The 18,552-nt window shown below is 48.6% G+C and overlaps 1 protein-coding gene across 3 annotated transcripts in view; it reads right to left on the reverse strand.

Annotated features, from left to right (window-relative positions):
• Positions 1 to 18,552, reverse strand: part of slc25a26 (solute carrier family 25 member 26) — a 24,047-nt gene extending 5,495 nt beyond the window's left edge. For 2 of the 3 annotated variants that reach the window (XM_086118582.1, XM_086118584.1), the window contains exons 1-7: positions 18,406 to 18,552; positions 17,177 to 17,333; positions 16,383 to 16,501; positions 12,866 to 12,970; positions 12,501 to 12,548; positions 2,560 to 2,604; positions 776 to 845 (exon numbers count right to left, since the gene is read on the reverse strand). In XM_086118582.1, the coding sequence (XP_085974708.1) occupies positions 776 to 845; positions 2,560 to 2,604; positions 12,501 to 12,548; positions 12,866 to 12,970; positions 16,383 to 16,501; positions 17,177 to 17,333; positions 18,406 to 18,438 (577 nt within the window). In that variant the 5' untranslated portion in view covers positions 18,439 to 18,552. The remainder of the gene's footprint in view (positions 1 to 775; positions 846 to 2,559; positions 2,605 to 12,500; positions 12,549 to 12,865; positions 12,971 to 16,382; positions 16,502 to 17,176; positions 17,334 to 18,405) is intronic. The other variant, XM_086118583.1, reaches the window with a different exon arrangement.

The raw sequence follows: 18,552 nt of genomic DNA on the forward strand, positions 1-18,552 counted from the left end.
ATTGGGACGCGGCGGCGCCCCCGTCGGCGGCTGGCCGCTGCGGGTGGACGGAAACGTTTCCCCGGCCCACCTCCACACGTGCTTATTCACGTCGGCCCGTTTGCCGAGTTCCGAATCCAGGAGCTCAGTCGCGGCTCGGCTTTTGTTTTTTCCTCCCCCTCCATTACGTTGTTCTTTTCATCTGTGAAAAACGCTACAAGTCGCGCCGGCGGACTCCCGTTCTGACTCCCCAAATGATTTTCAAATCAAATGGTTCTCATTTTCACGTCGCATTAAAGCCCTTTCCATCGCTTCGGGCGAGTTGGAGGCGGGAGTCGGCACGTTTGGTGCACTGCCGCAGTTGCTGGTGGATTCAAATCAAAGTCACGAACGCACGATGCGCGGCTGGGAAAATTGAGCGGCCGCACCAAAACGGTCTCTCTCTCTCTCTCTGCTTGACGAAGGTGCCGACAGGTTGAGGTTACGAGCCACGTTCTGGTACAGTTGGGCTTACTTTCCGAGAAGGAATTCTATACATGCAAATATTCCTCATCGTTCCTGACGCGAAGAATCCTCACCGCCCCCGATACTCATCGGGGCTGCAAGCGGACCATCGAGTCATTTGCCCCACCCTGACAAGAATGCGCGTTGACCGCAGCGCGATGGGTTTTCTCCCTCCATTTGTCTCTCCGCCAACCTCTTTGGGCGGATTTGCCGCGTGAGCTTTAGCGGCGCGCGTGTAGGCAGCCACGCGGCTCGCGGCGTCCCTCCCCCTTGCGCCCGTAATCCTCAGCACCTGCAAAAGCTCCGCACAGCGCGGCCTGCCAAGAGTGGAGCGGGTCGCCTCGTCTCTCTGACCACCGACTCTGCAAGAGAGAGCAGAGCGGGGAGACGAATCAGAAAGAGCGCGTGAGGAAGGAACGGAACAAAAGAGAGAAGAGGTCGGTCGCGAGATCCAGCGTTTGGAAAACATGACTGGGCCACCCCTCAAATATTTGCCGCTTCAGAAAGCACACGCGGAAGGCTACGACACTTTTCTTCCGCAAGTCGAGGTAGGATCCGAGTGTGTCGAGGGCGGGATCCACATGCGGCTTTTCCGAGTGTTGACTTAGCACGGGAAAATATCCTACGGCTGTGTGTGCCGGCATGGTTTGATAGGTGAGCTTTTTTTTTTCTTTTTTGCGTCCGTACACTTTTTGGAAGAAGCCCTCGTCTTGACAAGTGAGACGCCGGGACCGTAGGAGGTCAACCTTGGTGCAAAAATGCACGCGGACGGCACCGGGAGGTACGTGATGATGTGTCCGCGGGAGTAACGGAGCTAGCGCGTGGCGCACTTACTGCTCTTTTTGTGAGATTGCCCACCTGCGCCTCTTCCTTCTGCAACGGGAATCGGTTGCATGGTCTCGTTTTCAAAAAAAAAAATTTGAATTGATTTGAATGGTCTGTTTCCTGCTGCCGTGCTTGGCTTCAAGAAGAAATCAGAGGGGGAAAGCTGGGAAAACATACTCCTTGACCTTTGAACCCTGGCGTCAGGGTCAGACTTCCAGCACAAAAACTGCCAAGTCGCAGTGCAAATCACCTAGGCGGGGGAAAATACAAAGCAGCGAACCATGCGAAAATGAGTTCCGACCTAGACTGAAGAGAAACCAAACAAACGGCTGACACTGTGCATGCATGAATCACGCCAAGTAGGGGAAGATATTCCTCTCGGTGTTATTTTTTATCGCCTCTCTTTCAGAAACCACTTCAGGCCCAAGAGCTCAGGAGGTCGCACATTCCCCGGAAGCAGCTCCTCTCATTCAGGGTGAGACAAGACGGGACGGGACGGGACGGGGTCATGTTGTGGTCTATAAATGGCCCATGGGCCGTCGATTCTATGGCCATCTTTGCTCCAAGTAAACCCCCTCCAGGCTCCAGTCAAACACTCAGGAGAGCTTGCAGTCATGGGCGCAGATGCCCCCCCCCCCCCCCCCCGAAAGAGGGACAAAGGCACACTTGTGGACAGCAAAATCCAACTGTCGGAAATCAAGACGTGCACGCACACAGATGTGCGGGCGATTGCGCAAATTAGCTGAGCCATTAGCCCCTAACGTTGATGGAATGTTTAACTGTCCGCCTCTGGTGCCCCTTGAGACATGATGTCACCCCCAACAAAAGGCCGTCTTTTCAAAGAGAAGCCGCTTTCTTAATGTGTCCAGAGCCGCGCACTTAAAGGGGAGAGGGGCCACCGCGCGGGTGAGAGAGCGCATGAAATAAAATTGAGTTTCACAAGAAAAAGGGGGAGGGGGGGGGGGTCAGAGAGAGAGCGACACACACACACACACACACACACACACACACACACACACACATTTTCACAACGCTTGATTTGGACAGTGGCAGGTGAGGAAGCCATGAAACCGGGACGGAACAATCCGTCTTTTGGCTGCCGCTAAGGTTCACACCACTGCACGTTTGCGGACCTTCCACGTCACTGTCGTGTATTGATCACTGGACATCATTACAGGAAATGAAGGAGAGTGAGAAATATGGCTGCGGTCATGCTCTCCAGCAACATAAAAGTTAGGACGTCAGACGTACCTTTAAATACTCCCAAAGCGGAAACTGCACCAGAGAGAACGGGATCTGAAAAACACAACAGCGGAATCTTTCACATGTGCAGTAACATTTCAAATCCGAGAGGCTCATCTTTGAAGAGGCCACATTGCGGGCCGGGGGATTGAGTATTGCCACGGGAAAGCAAAAAGGAAAAATTCAGCGAGAGAGGGAAAAAAAAAACTTTTGATTTGACGCGGTTAGTGTTCGATGGCAGTAACGAGGCTACCGGTCGGCCGTCCGCGCCTCTCCTTCCAATCTGTTTGAGCAGAATACGACGACACCGGTGCGTTTTCATGCCATTTCATGAGCTAATTCAACACTTGGTCCGAGGCGAGTTGACCTCATACAAACAGTCAACCTGGACATCGTCAAAAAAAAAAAAAAAAAAAAAAAAAAAAAAGTGCATCGGCAACATCTGCTCTCGGAGCGCCGAGAGGAAAATGGGAGCTTTGCCAAGAAACAGTCATTCGTGCCTTCGTCTCGGCCGGATGTCTGCTACGCGCTTGACTTGGGAGTCAGCCCGTCCTCCGTCAAGCGTCTCCAGTCGGCCGCCTCTTGCCCGGCACTCCTCGGAGGGGCTCATCACTCTACTCCGGCTCCCCAAACCTTTTACGGGTCCCGCGCCCCGACGCGCCCGCCCCGTGCCGGAGGTACCGAGAAGTAAGCGGGGGCTCCGAGGGGACGGAGTCTTTCCCGTCGCCGCTCCCTCTCTTTGGAACGAACGTTGGGCCGGCCCCCTTGGCGCTGCCCGTCTCGAAAACCCGTCTTCAAAAAACTCATTTTTGATTCTTGGGCTTTCGACTCGAACGAAACTTGATTTTTCGTTTTGTTTGCATCGACCGTCTGCGTCGTGAATTGATTGTTTTCTCGTTTGTTGTCGTCGGAATCATTTTTACTCCGCCTACGGCGCTTCGCACACGGCGCTCTCGAAATACAGCCGAGCGGAGTGGAGTCGAGAAGCATTTCCAACAGCTTGATTTGGAGTCGACGACCTTGGTAGCCGAATTGGGATTTTACAGGAGCTCGCAAGTTCAGGAGCGGGTCGAGTAAGAGTTGAGGGACTTGACTGAGCTCGACAAGAATGTGCCCACTCCAATCAGCAAAAACAAACGACAGAGGAAGAGCGAGTGCCTTCAGTCGAGAGAGTGAGGCGTCGTCTTGAGTCCTCGGGTGGTCGGCGCGGCTTTGCCGGCAGGCTTAGGCTCAAACGACGCCGCTCGTTTCCATGAACTCTGCGGCTCGGAGAATGTGAAAAGCTAATATGTGGGCGGAAGCATTGAGGGGGGAAAAAAAAAAACTTCTTTTGAAGACTGGCCCGCCATCTTCAAGTTTGGCACGCAAAACGTCACGTTTCACCTGACGCGCGGCGCGTCCGAGCCCAAGCGTTACGCGCAACGTGCTCGCGGAGACTTCCTGCGGCCGATCGAAGGCGACGGCTTCTATACGGTATCCGTAAAGAGACGTGGGCCGTGTGCCTCTGCTGACACCACTCCAGGTTGTGTGTTTGCGCGTGCTAAGCGTCCTCGCCAAGCGTATTAGCGGGGACTTTATTAGTATTCCGAGAGGCTTCGGCCTGTCACGGGTCTTTAAGCGCGCGGCGGAGGGCAGAAAAACACATGTCAAAATATATTCCGCATGAGCCTGATTGGAGGACAAGCCAGTTGGCCGCAATTTGACAAAAGACTTTTAATAGGTTGTATTGCAGCTCGCGCATACCGATGAGCTTTTAAAAGCGGAGCGAGGCAAGATGATGGATGATGGCTCGGAAATAAGTCGACAAAATGTACAAGTATAGGCGGCCGTGCCAACAGACAGATGATAGTCATCTTTCTTTTTGCCACAAATCTCTACCGTAAATAATTCTTGGGGGGGGGGGGGGGGGGTCGCCAGCCACAAAATGTGCACTGACGACGTTCATCTTGTGTACTAATAGTTAAATTGGGTTTACGGTTTCTTTTTTTCCCCAGACAGTGGCCTTTTTTTGGAGGGGGGGTGGTAGTGGGGTAGAGGGGGAGGCAAAGAGGAAAAACTCTTACCTGGCTGACAGTTTAGGCTGTTGCTTCAGCCGTCATTGGAGCGACAAAATGAGCTACCCCTGAAAATAATACTTTATACAATTCTCAAAAAACATGGATGCTCGGCATCATAGTTTGTGTGCTTTTAGTGCACTGTCGTGTGGAAGTGCAAACGAAAGATGAGACACCTCAAAATATCAAAATAAGGAAGGAACATATTGTACAAGTATCATTACAATCGTGTCACGTCCTTTTTAGTATCATTTCTTTTTCCAGACGCTATCAAGCCAAACAAAATCGTTGCTATGAGAGAAAAGAGGTACGAATGGCGATACCTTCGATGTCCGACACTGAACAAGAGCGGTCACGCTGTAGCCGATCGAAGAAAGTCAAAGCTTGAAAACGGATCAGAAACAAGAATGTGCTGAGCTGAGTCTCTTCCACACTTGCCTGCCACCAGATGTGGAGCAAATGATTCATGAGCTGGAGAATGCAGCTGGATCCCATGTTAGCACTTGATACCCGATGACCACTGCAAAGCCATCTGTCAAAATGTCCAAAAGCCCTCGCTTTTGGAATCATGATTTAGAAGGCATTAAGAATTTCAAATTCAATTTCTAAAATTGGATTCGAAAATAATCTCGGGCCGACTGAGAATGAAGGTCACAGTTCTGCCGGCGCGGCGCACGTAGGTGCACAAAGTCCTTTTGCGATTGCATCATGCTCAGCATTTTCCAAACTGGAGCGCGAGCCAACTTTTCCACACGGGGATAAACCAAGTCTGAGAATTCAGACAAAGCAGCATGTAAAACAATCTGTGATGTTGGGTCATGTCACAAAGCTTGCCGGAAATTACCATTGAACCGAGCGCAATAACGAAATATACATTCTCAAATAGCGCCGACTATCAGTGAAAGATCTCGATACTAACGTGTCGAAAGAGAAGAAGGAACACGCTGTGCAATGTTTTCGAAAAAATCCAGATGTTAGTCACATGGGAAAGCCGTCAGCGGCGGCCATTTTCAAACAGTCGGATGAATACGGGTCACGAGAAGAGCAATTCACATTCAAGTTCACATTTCTTGTCTGCTTATACAACATGATGGATTCTCTTGCAAAGAAATACCAGCATGCACACACGCAGGCACGCACAAACACAAAAACATACAAAATGAAAGTCTAGACATCCCTGTTCAAATGCCATTTTTTTCCTATATAGAAAAAAGATGGAACCTGTCCAAAAAGAGTTTGCATTTACTTTTTAGAGAAGGCACGTGAAAATAAACCCCTGAGAAAATGTGACGTCGCAGCTGTGCACATCCTTGTCTAAACGGTGTTCACAATTAACCAATCACATTCAAATATGTCAAATGAGTCAGGACAAACTCACCATTTACCATGCAGATACGAGCATAGATTGACTGACTGATTGGTTGCTTGGTTGGCTGAAGGTCATGTGAAATAACTGCTTACTGTAATTGCCGTTTTCGGACACCTCACATGGATAAGCTGTCTAGCTAGCTACATAAATAGCTGGCTAGCTAGGTGGCTAGCTAGCTACACATCTAACTGGACAGCCGGCTAGCCCGCTCTCGATGTAGCTAGCCAGCCCGCTGACTTACTACATTGGATCGATCAGTGTGAGGTGTTGCCTTCAGGGACATTTCGAAAACAGCTTACTTACCTTTGCACTTCTGTCAAAAATATTTGGGGGGGGGGGGGGGTTTCTGTTGAGTTGTCCAGGTTATAGCTAACACCAATGGTGGACAAAGTTATATATATTTTTTTATCTTCCTTTTTTTAATACCACAAAAACCTTGCATTTGAACCCGGGTGTGTTGACTTGAAAAATCCACCGTACACGTGGCAGACACACACACTGACGCAACCACATACCATCTACGGTGTGTCAGCAAAGTAGGCTGATGGACTGACTGTTTGGTAAACAGATTTGTGATGTGATGAAAGGTGATACAGTCAACAATAGAACAGATACACAGGACGTGTTTTGGGCACCCCCATGTTCAAGCTTACACAGACATGCTAAACGAGTGAGAATACACGTGACCGTACAAAAAAAATTATAGTTATTAAAAAAAACTACACCGGGGTGTTTAGTGCATCCTGCATGAAGGAAGTATAAGATATCCGTTATCCTTTATGACATAAAGGATAAAGGATCCATATTTCATGGATGTATGACATCCATGAAAGGTTTGTCACAGCGTTGAGCACCAAATGTGGCAAAAATCTAAGATTGAAAGCATTGCAAAAGATTTCTCCACCCGGCATTTGTCTAAAAGGGATGTTGCTCAGGTTTGGCAGTTGAGCTGCAGCCAAGAAGGTGACTTGAGTCAAGCGGCATTGCATCCATTACAGTTAAGTTTTCCCCAAAATATTTTTTGAACAAAATCCACAGGTTCAATACCTCTGGAACAGACAAGATAGGGGTGCTTTAATGAACCGTTTAGCCTCTCACTTCATTAGGACGAGAGAGAGAGAGAGAGGATGGAATAACAAATTCATAATGCATCGAAAGCGAGCGCTTTCTGCAGAAGCAAATTTGTGCTGGATGAGTTGGAGGTCATGCCTCCAACAGAATGAGCGAGGGGCCCTTCTGTGAGAAGTGTTCAGCCTTCAGCGATAGGCAATCACTCACGGGAGCCCGTCCAGCTGTACAAACTAGAACGTGTTTGACTGCGCCACTTGCTGAAGAATTCCACCTGACAGTCTTGAATGCCAAAGGCTGCACCCTGCGCGCGTTTAAGTTGAAGCGGCGCGTCTCCTGCAAGCCAATCAAACTACCGACCCCATTCGCCTCCAGCCGTTTCATCCCCGCAAATGTCAACCTGGGCCAGTCTTACTCACAACAAATGAGGACTTGTTGTGAGGCAAACGAGGTGACAAGGGAGCTGTGTTTTTTTATTTTTTTTCCTTTGCCCTCCTGGGGGTTGAGGTCAGGGGATGCGGTTACCGTTTGTCAATGGTGGGCATGCGAAGCCCTTTGTGATTAAGGGCGATAGAAATCAATGTGATTTGACTTGATGAACACATTCAAAACATGACATCACACCAATGTAGCCTTGGCCAAGACTCATGACTCGGCCATTAGTGTGCAACTGAGGAGCCGGCGTTCCTCCAAACTGACATGGCAGCAGCAAAAACCGAGCACGGATCGCTGAGCCTAAGTTGAGCAAAGCGCTTCGACGGAGACTCAAATCAACCTACCGATATTCCTCTTAAAATGATTTGACCCTTTAACGCGACAGACAAAGGCAAGGCGTCTCCCATTGCCAGCAGCGCAAAACAGGTCAAACCTGTCGTAGAAAAGCAGTTGTTCGTGTAAGAGATTTCAAATATTTTGAATTTCAACCGTACATGCAAAACGGCGTTTCTGTCTCCGAGCGGATTTGCATACAAGTTGGGTAGCGTATCTCACAAGATGTTTCATGGACAGGCGGCAAAAGTGCGACAGCGCCTAAAAACAATCGGTTCAGCTCACCAATCACTGCCTGAGGGTCAACTGAAAGTTTTGGGCTTTTTTCTCATCACTCGCGCATATCAAATCAAATGGGACTATTGAAGGGACTAAGAAACAATGATACTCTATGATGTGATTAAACCACAGCTAAAACAATAAATATAATGAGACTGCCAGACTTTTGCAGAGACATGTAAATTAAAAGTCGCAAGAAAAGTACAACCTCCTCCAGCAGTAAAACTCCTACTCAGCCTCGTGTGGCGGGAAAGGGAAAGAAATTGGTTTGAACGGCAAACCTTGACCGGGGTTGAGACAAATAATGCTCTTGCTGCGACTGGCACTCGATATCTTTCCTTCATTGAACATGAAGCGGTGACATCACAGTGCCCCCCCCCCCCTTGACTTTCAGGTGTTTTGTTCCCTGTGAGCAGGGCGACGGTAAAAGGGTCAGGGCAACGGTTGGCGGGGGGCGGGCCCAAGACTGAAGGGCACGTTGGGTTGGCAGGGCAGGTGCTGTTTTTCTGGGGAGCCTCAGGTGACTGTCTGGGGACACACACACACACACACACACACACACACACACACACACACACACACACACACAGACCACCACGCAAGCGACAGGACACGCCTTTGTGTAAAGAAATAAAATCACAGCCCGATTTGATTCCAAAGTCATGTGGCAGTGGAAAGGGCCGGTCAAGTCTTTCCCGAGCCCGGTATTGCAAAGACCATGTGCGGGATGAAGCGGATACGGGATTCTTGAATTGAATTGAATACAACTTTATTTGTCAAATGTGCTGTACGAATGTGTAACATACAGAAAAGATGAAATTTCTACCCTCTCAACATAAAACAACACAAAACAAGGACCGTGGTCCTTTGGATCATGTTCCAACGTCGACTAAACTCAAATAGAACAGGCGTACCTTTTTTTTTTTTAACTTTTTATATTTGCATATTGCTGTCGAGGGCATTATGGATCACCTTCGATCTGGTTTGCTGGCACGAAATTCCGAACGATCAGGGCAAGCAATTTCCTTTGACAGGGCATCCAATCTGCTGCCGGCCACGTTTCCCTCATTCTAAACCGATGACTTCCCAACAGTGAACACCCGCCACCGACCACGACTCTCTTGCGAGACACGATTGAAAACACATGCGAGGCGCCAAGAGATTCTCTGCACAACAAAGCTTGCGGGAAGAAAATATAACCCCAAGCCTCAAAACGAAAAGTCTGAAGGTTAATGTCCCCAACAACCACGTGAACAAGTGGGAGGTGGTTGCAAAAACGACAGAAGTAACATTTGTGTTTATTTTTGCCAAAACACACAACAGAAAAAGGGGTGGGGGGGGGGTCGAGGGGGTCCGCAACGCTTAAGGCCCAGACACTTGCTGCTTTACAAAGGCTTCAATGATAAATGGAGCTTGACGTCAGCGTGATGCATCGGTCTCAGGGGCAAAGCCGTCAAATGCCTTCTCCAGAACACTCATGCACATTCTTGCAGAGCCAAATCTGCACCATGCAGAGCACACGTGTGCGGGGCCTGACAGCAGAGCAGCCTAATCCTGCGCCTCTGCCAGCAAAAGTCTTGGGCAACACCGCTTTCGGTCATTCGGTGCTGAAATTTTTCTAGTTAAGAAATACAACCGAGGAGGCCGGAAGGAAGCGCGTGGATGATCACACTCTGCTCAAGTGTCAGCGCAGGCAACAGGGGCAAAATGCGGGGGATGTCGCTCTCCACTCGGCGACACTCATGTCATCGACGCGTGTATACAAATGAGAGGCCCCATCCATCAGTTCTCCAGTGCCACCATTCATCTTTGTCGCGGTGGTCACCAACCTTTTTTGTGTCGCGCACCGTTTGAGACAAGTACATGCGGTTCGCAGACCGGCAACCGTTTTCGGCATTGCTTTTAAAATGCCAGTTTGAAAGCAGGTGCTACTGACAACAAAGATGTAACATTAGCATGGATTTGTTTTCATTCCTTCCAAACGGTGTTGTTCTACTCTACAACAAAGGTAGAATAAAATAAAAGAACACAGAGAACTACAAAGAAATGCACCAATCGAGAATAGTAAAATAGGCCTCATCATGTAGACCTAAATGTTTTTCAAGTTACGTTCCGATATGCGGCGTTAGCATCTTTGCTACTCGCAAATGCGACACGATCGATTGCTGCTTTCATCCGCTCTGATCTGGGAACCCGTAGAACCCACAAATAGCTGTGAGCAATTTGTAACCTCAAACATATTGGAAATCTGGCCAAGAAGTGAACAAGGTAGCGAGTGAACACTGGTCTCAGTGCATCATCTTGCCGTGTTTGCCAACTGGATCGTGCGGAGCGACCGCACTCAAAAGTCAATCAACTGGGGGTTCAAGGTGCCTCAGACTGTCAGTTTCACTTAGAGCCACGGTCGGGATAGCTACGATGCCAATAAAGCGCCTAATAGCTCATCTCCGACTCATTATGCCATTTCAAATTGCGGCGGTTTCGAGCAAATTGAACCTCAGTTTACAGAGCTTGAGATGAAAAGCTGGGGGCACAGCTATATTGTAGTAGCTGACTGAAGTGTGATGAGCTGGCGTGGGGGGGGGGGGTAGAATAGTCGCGAAGAGTGACGCCAATGTATGAATGAATGAGCGTCGTCTGCCCCCTAGTGGTACAATAAGGTAATACAAATACATCGACCGTGGGTCCGTTCTAATTCGCTCATCGTGCCGAATGACTTCCAATGACTTCATAATTTTCTTTTCCTTGTCGGTTGGTTGGTTTTGGAGCAAAAACACAAAAATACAAACACGACCGGTCGTCCACCAATCTTCACAAAACTTTGTGGCGGGATGGAGTCTAAGGTTGACATGATTTCTTGAGTGATGGATTTATTTTTACTTCGTTCAAGTGATAATTGGCAAGTTTTTATCCGCGGGTGGAACCTTTCGGTATACGGGCCGCGACCACATCTTGGTGGGCATTGTCGCCGTCATGTCTGCATTTGCCATCCATTGTGGTTGTTTATTTTCTGTGATCGTTTCTTCTCGTCTTCTTTGCTCTCCACCTTCTGCCATCTCTTGAACGAGGAATTGTGAGGAGGAGAATTGTATATACAATTCAAGCCCCATCCCTGTGCTCGACCCGCTTGCGTCAGCCCCTAATGTGGCATCAGGCGTGTCAGGAAGGTCTCGTGAAGGCCACGGAATGACTAGATAGCGCAGGCTGGACCCCAATTCGCTGGCGGGCAAGAAAAGAAAGCGGCAGGCCGTGGCACATAAACAAACCTATCTTGATGGAGTCGCTTGGCCAAAGGAGAGGGAGAGAGTGTGGCTTGCGAAAGGGGGCAGAGAGGAAAACGCATTACCTTCCCGACAAGCGTCAAAGCCAATCACGGCACGGGCAGGATCCTTTGCTGTTGCTGCGCCACAGATCCCTGCTGCCACCGCTGCGATTCATCTGCCCGTGTTAGTATGCGCGCAGGTCGTGCACCAGGCTACAAATGTATTCATTTATTCGGAGTCCCTTCGAGAAATCACAGTGTCTTGTTGTCCCAGCCCCCCAGCTGTCCAGATGGAATTTGCGTGAATAACATCAGTTTAGTGAGGTAGAAAATAAGTACAGGCCCACACAACGGAGCGGACTCGATTACGCCACCTTCCAACAAACCGCCCCCCCCGTAAGAAAAACAGAACGGCAAGTGTCACCTTCATGTACTTTGTCTCAGACCCTTCCCTTATTTTCTGTGTATACACTTGAGTATAGCTGGTGCGAAAATCAACTTGGAGAGATTTTACCGCGCCATTTTTAGACTCAAGAAAATCATGGACCAAACAACCATACGGGCTGGTTCAAATTAGTTGTCATCATTTTGTTGTCGTTCGCGTTTTGATGTCAAAGTGCTTATGCTTGTTAAAACTGAAATTGGCACGCCAGTTCCAAAATTGCAGGCATTTTTTTTTTCTCCTAAGCATGGCTTTTTTTCTTCACCTTGTAACCACTGCCGTGCCGTTGTGAGATCTCTTTCGGTCGATGAAGTTTTTGTAGTTTTCCAAACTTGGAACGATCCAATCTTATTTTCATACGTACACATTTGTTTACGATACTTTTTAAAAAGAGAACGGGGAACGTAGAACTTCCAACACTTGACCTAGGTCGGACCAAACGCAACAAAAATTGTGTGGGATCTGATGTGACTTCCATCACAAGGAGGAAACTGTCTAGGTGAACCAGTTTAGCAAATCAGCAGTTGAAACAAACATGTGAGCTTTCATTTCATTCCAAATAGAAAGCTAAAACCGCCAAATTAAAAAGCAAGGAAGAAGTAAAAAAAAAAAAAAAAAAAAAAACACATCAGGAAAGAGAGTCCTGACAGCGCTGCATATTTGCCCTCAACGTAAACATTAGGAACGAGAGAGAAGAACTCATCCTACCTCTCTGAGAACAGTACTGCCAAATCCTCGGTACAAGCCTGGGACACCCTGTTCAAACAGACAGAAAAGCAATGTGACTGACGGTTGCAAAGCGGCACTTTGAATCACTCGAGAATAAACTTCCACGTCCAGGTTGAGCTAAACCGCAAGACAACTTGCTCAGCTTCACTTGGAACCAAATTTTCCGATTGAAAAAACACATCACACGCCCAGGAGATCATTAGTCCGCCGCCCTTATGGATAGTTAAGCATTTTCTTGGACGAATGCGGGCCAGCGTTCAAAATATTGGAGAAGTGGAACACCTTCGTGGACTGAGCAAAAAAAAAAAAATTAACTAAAATCAAAAGCGCCTCGGCGGTTGTACCTCTTCCCTGAGGGCCACCACAAGTATGCGGTATGTGCCGGATGAAGGAGACGCTTGTGTCCTTTGCTTCACCACCTCTGTGGGCACCCGGATCAGACACGCCACCTACAAGATGGAAGAAGAGATTCGAGGAGAGGAAATGCAAGGCTCGACCAACGGCCGGTCGAGGCGTCGGGTCACGCAGTCATCGTCACCCTGACAAAAAGGTGATTCGGAAACACGGGCAAGAAGTGGCGCGAGGAGCGTGCAACCGCAAACAAGACTTGAACAGCTGTCGCATGACAATCGTCTCAAATCGAAATGTCATTCTTTTATTGTTTGGGTCATGCGTCGCTGCGCGCAATCAGGTGAGCTTGCCTTGACCGCCAGCCGGGCAGGAAAGTCCACTCAAGTCAGGCGGTGACTCTTTCCACCGTGGAGCAAGAGCGCCACCGCGTGGAGAGGTAGTCACACGACGTCAGCAGCATTTGTCTCAATTAGCCTCCTCGCTTTGGTCGGGTAGTCAGAGAGGTACACTGACGGGCAGAACAATTGAGAATTAACTTGGGGATGGACTTTTTTTTTTAGATTCCTGTTTGGTGATATTTTGCCAAAGTAAAATGTGAGCCCTTTCGCCTCCAGACTGCTGCAGTAAGGCACAAATTAAATTTCCAATGCATGCCCCAAACAAGGTCAATCTGGGGCAACCCACTGTACGCCGTGGAAAACGACGATCAAAACTTTTCCTTCTCGGGCTGCAATGACCATGACACAATAAAACAAGACACATGCACTTTAAATTCGATTTAAGGTTTCTTTTTTCAGTGAAGAGGAAAAACTCTTACCTGGCTGACAGTTTCGGCTATCGCTTCATCGGAAGCGACAGCCGAAAATGTCAACCAGATAAGTTTTTCTCTTCACCCAAAATTAAATAAAAGTAAGGCAATAGGCTGGGAGGGGGGGGGGGACTTTAAACCAAATTTAACTATAAGTAGACAAGATGAATGTCATAGCTCCACATGTACTTTGCCCTTGACAAGAGAGGGGAAAAACGAACCGTATCTAAAAGCAAATTACAGTAGGGTGTGTGTGTGTATATATATATTTTTCTTCATTGAGTTTTAAAAAAGGCAGAATATTCAGGGAAACATGTTAATTTGCAGGTAAATTTAACCGATTTTCTGATGCAAAAAAATGTAATTAATACGCCAAGCATAAAGCTCCATTTCTTCCTTATGACCTCTGGCAGCCTCATCCATTAAATCCATGAAAGATACAATAACACAAACAAGAATGGACAAATAAGATGGGAGAATGAGCGGGGCAAAAAAAGGGGGCATGAGGAAAAAGACACGTTATGAGGACGCCGCATGCCTCTCAACTTTGAAACAACAGCCAATAACTCGCCGAGCGCGACGCCGCGCTCCGAGGCAAGCGTGGATTATTTCTCAGAGGCATCTTCAAGGAGCTGCCGCTTTTACCATCGACGAGTGCATAAGATATTTTCTCGTGCAGCCTCCCACAGACGTGAGAGGTAAGACAAAGGGGACAGCAAAGCTGCAGGGGCGAAAAGATGCCAGAGAAGGCCGCCGCCGCCGCCCGCCTGCCTTTGACAAATGAGCTTTCACACCAGACGGCGGGCGAATGGGAATGAAGATAAATCTGATCTAATGGCCGGATAACAGCCTGCTTCGGCCTGGCAGCCGCCATCATCTTGCGCATTCTTTATGGGAGCGGCCCACCGTCACCGGGACACCGCGGCTTGCCGAGAGCCCATTTCTGACACCGTTTGAATCCCCGCAAGCTGCTTCCAATGACTTTGTCGGAGAGCAACCACATACTTTTGTTGACATATCACATCTTCCGTCAAATAGGTTTCCGTGGGAATTATTATGACGGCCACGAACGACATCAAAGGATTTGGGACATATTGATAAACGGTCAAATGCTTGGACTTGCCAAGTGTTCAAAATGAGAAGGTACGTCCAAACCGATGTGCCCTGTAAACAATCGCGCGCTTCTCTCACCCTCTCAGTGCACAGACGCTAACTTCGACGCTCATTCCCAAATGCTTTGATGGCATTCAGGAATTCATTTCCAACAGCCAAATTAATACTGAGCACGTCGAATTTAGATTTGAGGATGCGTTCCCTCATCCATCCATTTTCCGAACCGCTTGATCCTCACTAGGGTCGCGGGGGGTGCCGGAGCCTATCCCAGCCGTCTCCGGGCAGTAGGCGGGGGACACCCTGAATCAGTTGCCAGCCAATCGCAGGGCACACAGAGACGAACAACCATCCACGCCCACACTCACACCTAGGGACAATTTAGAGCATCCAATCAGCCTGCCATGCATGTTTTTGGAATGTGGGAGGAAACCGGAGCACCCGGAGAAAACCCACGCAGGCCCGGGGAGAACATGCAAACTCCACACAGGGAGGCCGGAGCTGGAATCGAACCCGGTACCTCTGCACTGTGAAGCCGACGTGCTAACCACTGGACTACCGGGCCGCCCAGGATGCGTTCCCGACTTATGAAATTTGAATCAAACACAGCCGATCATTTGCCGTGGCACTCACTTGTTCCACCGACACGTTAATGATTGCTTGCATCAAATCCCCACCAGCTCAATCTCATCCGGCTGCCACCCTTGCAACAGGCGATCAGTGCGAAGATTTCAAAACACACCAATAATGAAGACTCAAGAGACTGGATGCGGCTGTGATTGCATCACCGCGCCAACATTTAGACCTTGGATACAACTGAGCAGTGAGGTTGTCTTTTCGCGGCCAAGCCCGAAGATTACCCTCTTTGAAGAGAAGGCATGCAGAAGCCAGACTCCAGTGAGCTAGAGAAAGCGCTCTGCTCCGTGTGGAGGATTTCAATCTGTTTGATGTGCTCAAATCCAGAACAGCGGGAAATGGGTTAAAGCCAGGAACAAACTCAGCCTCACCTTTCGCACTTATCTGGCTTGAGCCATCAACAAAAAGTTGAAACCAAGTGCATTTTTGAAGGGGATCAACTGCAGGCAGTGATGTCTCTGTTGCAACGATAGCTCTGACTGCATTTGCACCAATGTGAGAGTCAACAGTGTGAATGCACCGGAGGGACGCAGACCCGCAGGGAATGAAGCCCATTTCATATGCATGCAAAACTTGGGTAAATTACCTACATCCATCTAAAAGCCATGAATACAGAAAACCTCGTACTGTGGTATCGCAGGGGGGTGGGAAGGGGGGGGGGGGCTTTTCTGTACCGCCTATCCCTCATCATCGAGTAGGACTGGGAAACGATGGGCAGAGGAAATTACACTGCTCCAAGGTTTCACTCACCGGAGAGTCTGGGGGTCTCGGAGACGGCACAGTAAATTAGTCAACGAGATCTTTTTCACCCAGCGGGAGAAGTGAATACCGGGATGGCCCAAAAGGAGCCCGGGCAACACACCCAGCTGGACCCAAAAGCCGAGAGCCACACAATTTCACACCTGCAGAGACAATCACGACAGTGGCGAGACAAAAGGCGGCAGAGTCACACTCACCGTTTCACCCAAGGAGGCCGCGAGCATGTGTGAGACCGAAGCCGCCGGCGGTTCTTTGAGCACTCCGCCAGAACCGAGGAGGGACTTTGCGCAGTCGTAGGTGACAAAGAAGGCAGCCGCTGAAAACGAGCAAAGCCGCATAGACCTTGGAGTCAAATGGGCAACCCCGACACACTTACTCGATTCACCTCACTACCCGCAAATGAAATGATTGGATTGTGCTGGTGTGTATATTGCACTTATAGGAATTGCTAGCCGTGTCAGGCTACCTTCGGTTAGTTGTGCAGCATAAGAAAATTCTCTTCAATTTTATTTTTAAACTCCTATTGGTACAGTGGACCCCATATATTCGCAGTTTGACATTGCATAGCTGTTTGTGGGTGTGGGTGTGTATAGTATATATATATATATATATATATATATATATATATACACTGTATATTCATTCACACACATTCATCTCTCAATTCAAAACAACAAAAACAGTAAAACACACACACATGTGCATGTGCGCGCACACACACACACACACACTTATTTTTTTGGAGGAAGGGTGGGGGGTATTTTCCACCCCAGGTGGCAAAGTGGCCGAGTGGTCAGCACGATCGCCTCACTGGTTGTGTATTCGATTGGATTACAGTACTCCAATCTGCGGGCTGCGCAGTGGGCAGCAGATCCTCAGGTATTTCATGTAGGGGAAAATAAGTCAGTGCATGGTCCAGTTTTAATGTAGGCTTGGAAGCCAGAGTGATCTCTCATCTGTCAACAGAACAATACAGTACTTGTTGTCTTACCACTAGGAAAGGAGCCGAGTGCGGCGGACGGGACCCCTGCATAGATGCCCCGGAAGCCCCCGGCCCTGTAGAAGCCTTGCTGGCTCTGCAGTCTGGTCTTCATGGTGTCCAGCGGGAAAAGGGTAAGATCCACGCACATCCCGGCGCACCCTCCAGCCTGGGTGGCAGAAGCACCGTTCAGGCTATGTTTGCGCTCGCTTCCCAGCAGGCAGAGCAGCCCCGTTTTCATCGTGCTCTGTGGGATTTTGGACGTTTTTCCTCCCTATTCATATCTTGCCGCACGGTCTGTCACGGTATTCGTGGCAGGCCGTACAAGGGCTGCAAGACCCGCAGGCTCAAAGGGGCGCTACTATTCTGCCCTCATCTTACCAAGGTTGGCAATACATTCAGTACAGGACCAGTCACATCCTAGTGGGGTTCCTCACATTTATTTTGATCAGTCGAGGTCTTTCTGAAGAATAAAACATATATATCTCCCCCGTGTCTGTGTCAGCACACCGAGGGGCACAATACTGCCGCGCAATGAATGTTTGATCATGTAAAATGAATATTTTTTTTTCTGCCCTCCCTGAGCATGCTTTCTCGACAAGCCAGTTGCTGTTAACGTATACCTAAACACGCAACAAAACGAATGAAGGACGATGTATATTTCAATACATGAACTTCGTTTTCGAAATATTGCCATCTTATCGCGAGGAGTCGTTATTACTGTACTGGCATTGTTAGCATTAGAAGAGGCCAAGGTGGGCACAGCAAGAAAAAAGTTTTTTTTAAAAAATTTTTTAGTAAGATACACTTTACCTTGCTCTTGCACTTGCCTTGCAGTGCAGGGCCTCGGGGTAAGGAGTGTCTGTCATGTTCGCATGAAACAGAATTGGAATTTCAGGTCCCGTTTAACTTGTCAACATGTCTGTATCTGTCTTTGAATCCCAGTTCGCAACTGGCCGTTCTTGATCCACCGTTAAATGTGATCCTATCCCGAAAATGTTATTGAAATCTTAACTAATACAATTCTAGGTACTTGGTAAGATTAATGTTATCTATATTGCAACGAGCTCCAAAGATGCACGCACAGTACACCACTGTAAAACAACAATATCCGTGTGGTTTCGGTAGCTGAAACTTCCAGTCTGCAATCAGATTCGGTTCAATCATGTTATAGTTTGGCCGGTAAAGTAATGACTGATGAATGAATGGTGTCAAAATGAGAAGTCGAGCGCAGTTCATACCACAAGGGATGCGATGAACTCGCGTCTCTCCATGATCCGCTTTCAGTGATTCCTATCATTCGCCTCATAAGCAAGCAATTTGCGAAGACCTGCTCACGTTCGACACTACACACAAAACACGCCCGCCAAGGGCGCCGCCATGTTGAC

This window comes from Hippocampus guttulatus, chromosome 8 (assembly GCF_054856545.1).
Source record: "Hippocampus guttulatus isolate MCC_2025c chromosome 8, RoL_Hgut_1.0, whole genome shotgun sequence".
In the NCBI taxonomy this organism is placed as follows: Eukaryota; Metazoa; Chordata; class Actinopteri; order Syngnathiformes; family Syngnathidae; genus Hippocampus; species Hippocampus guttulatus.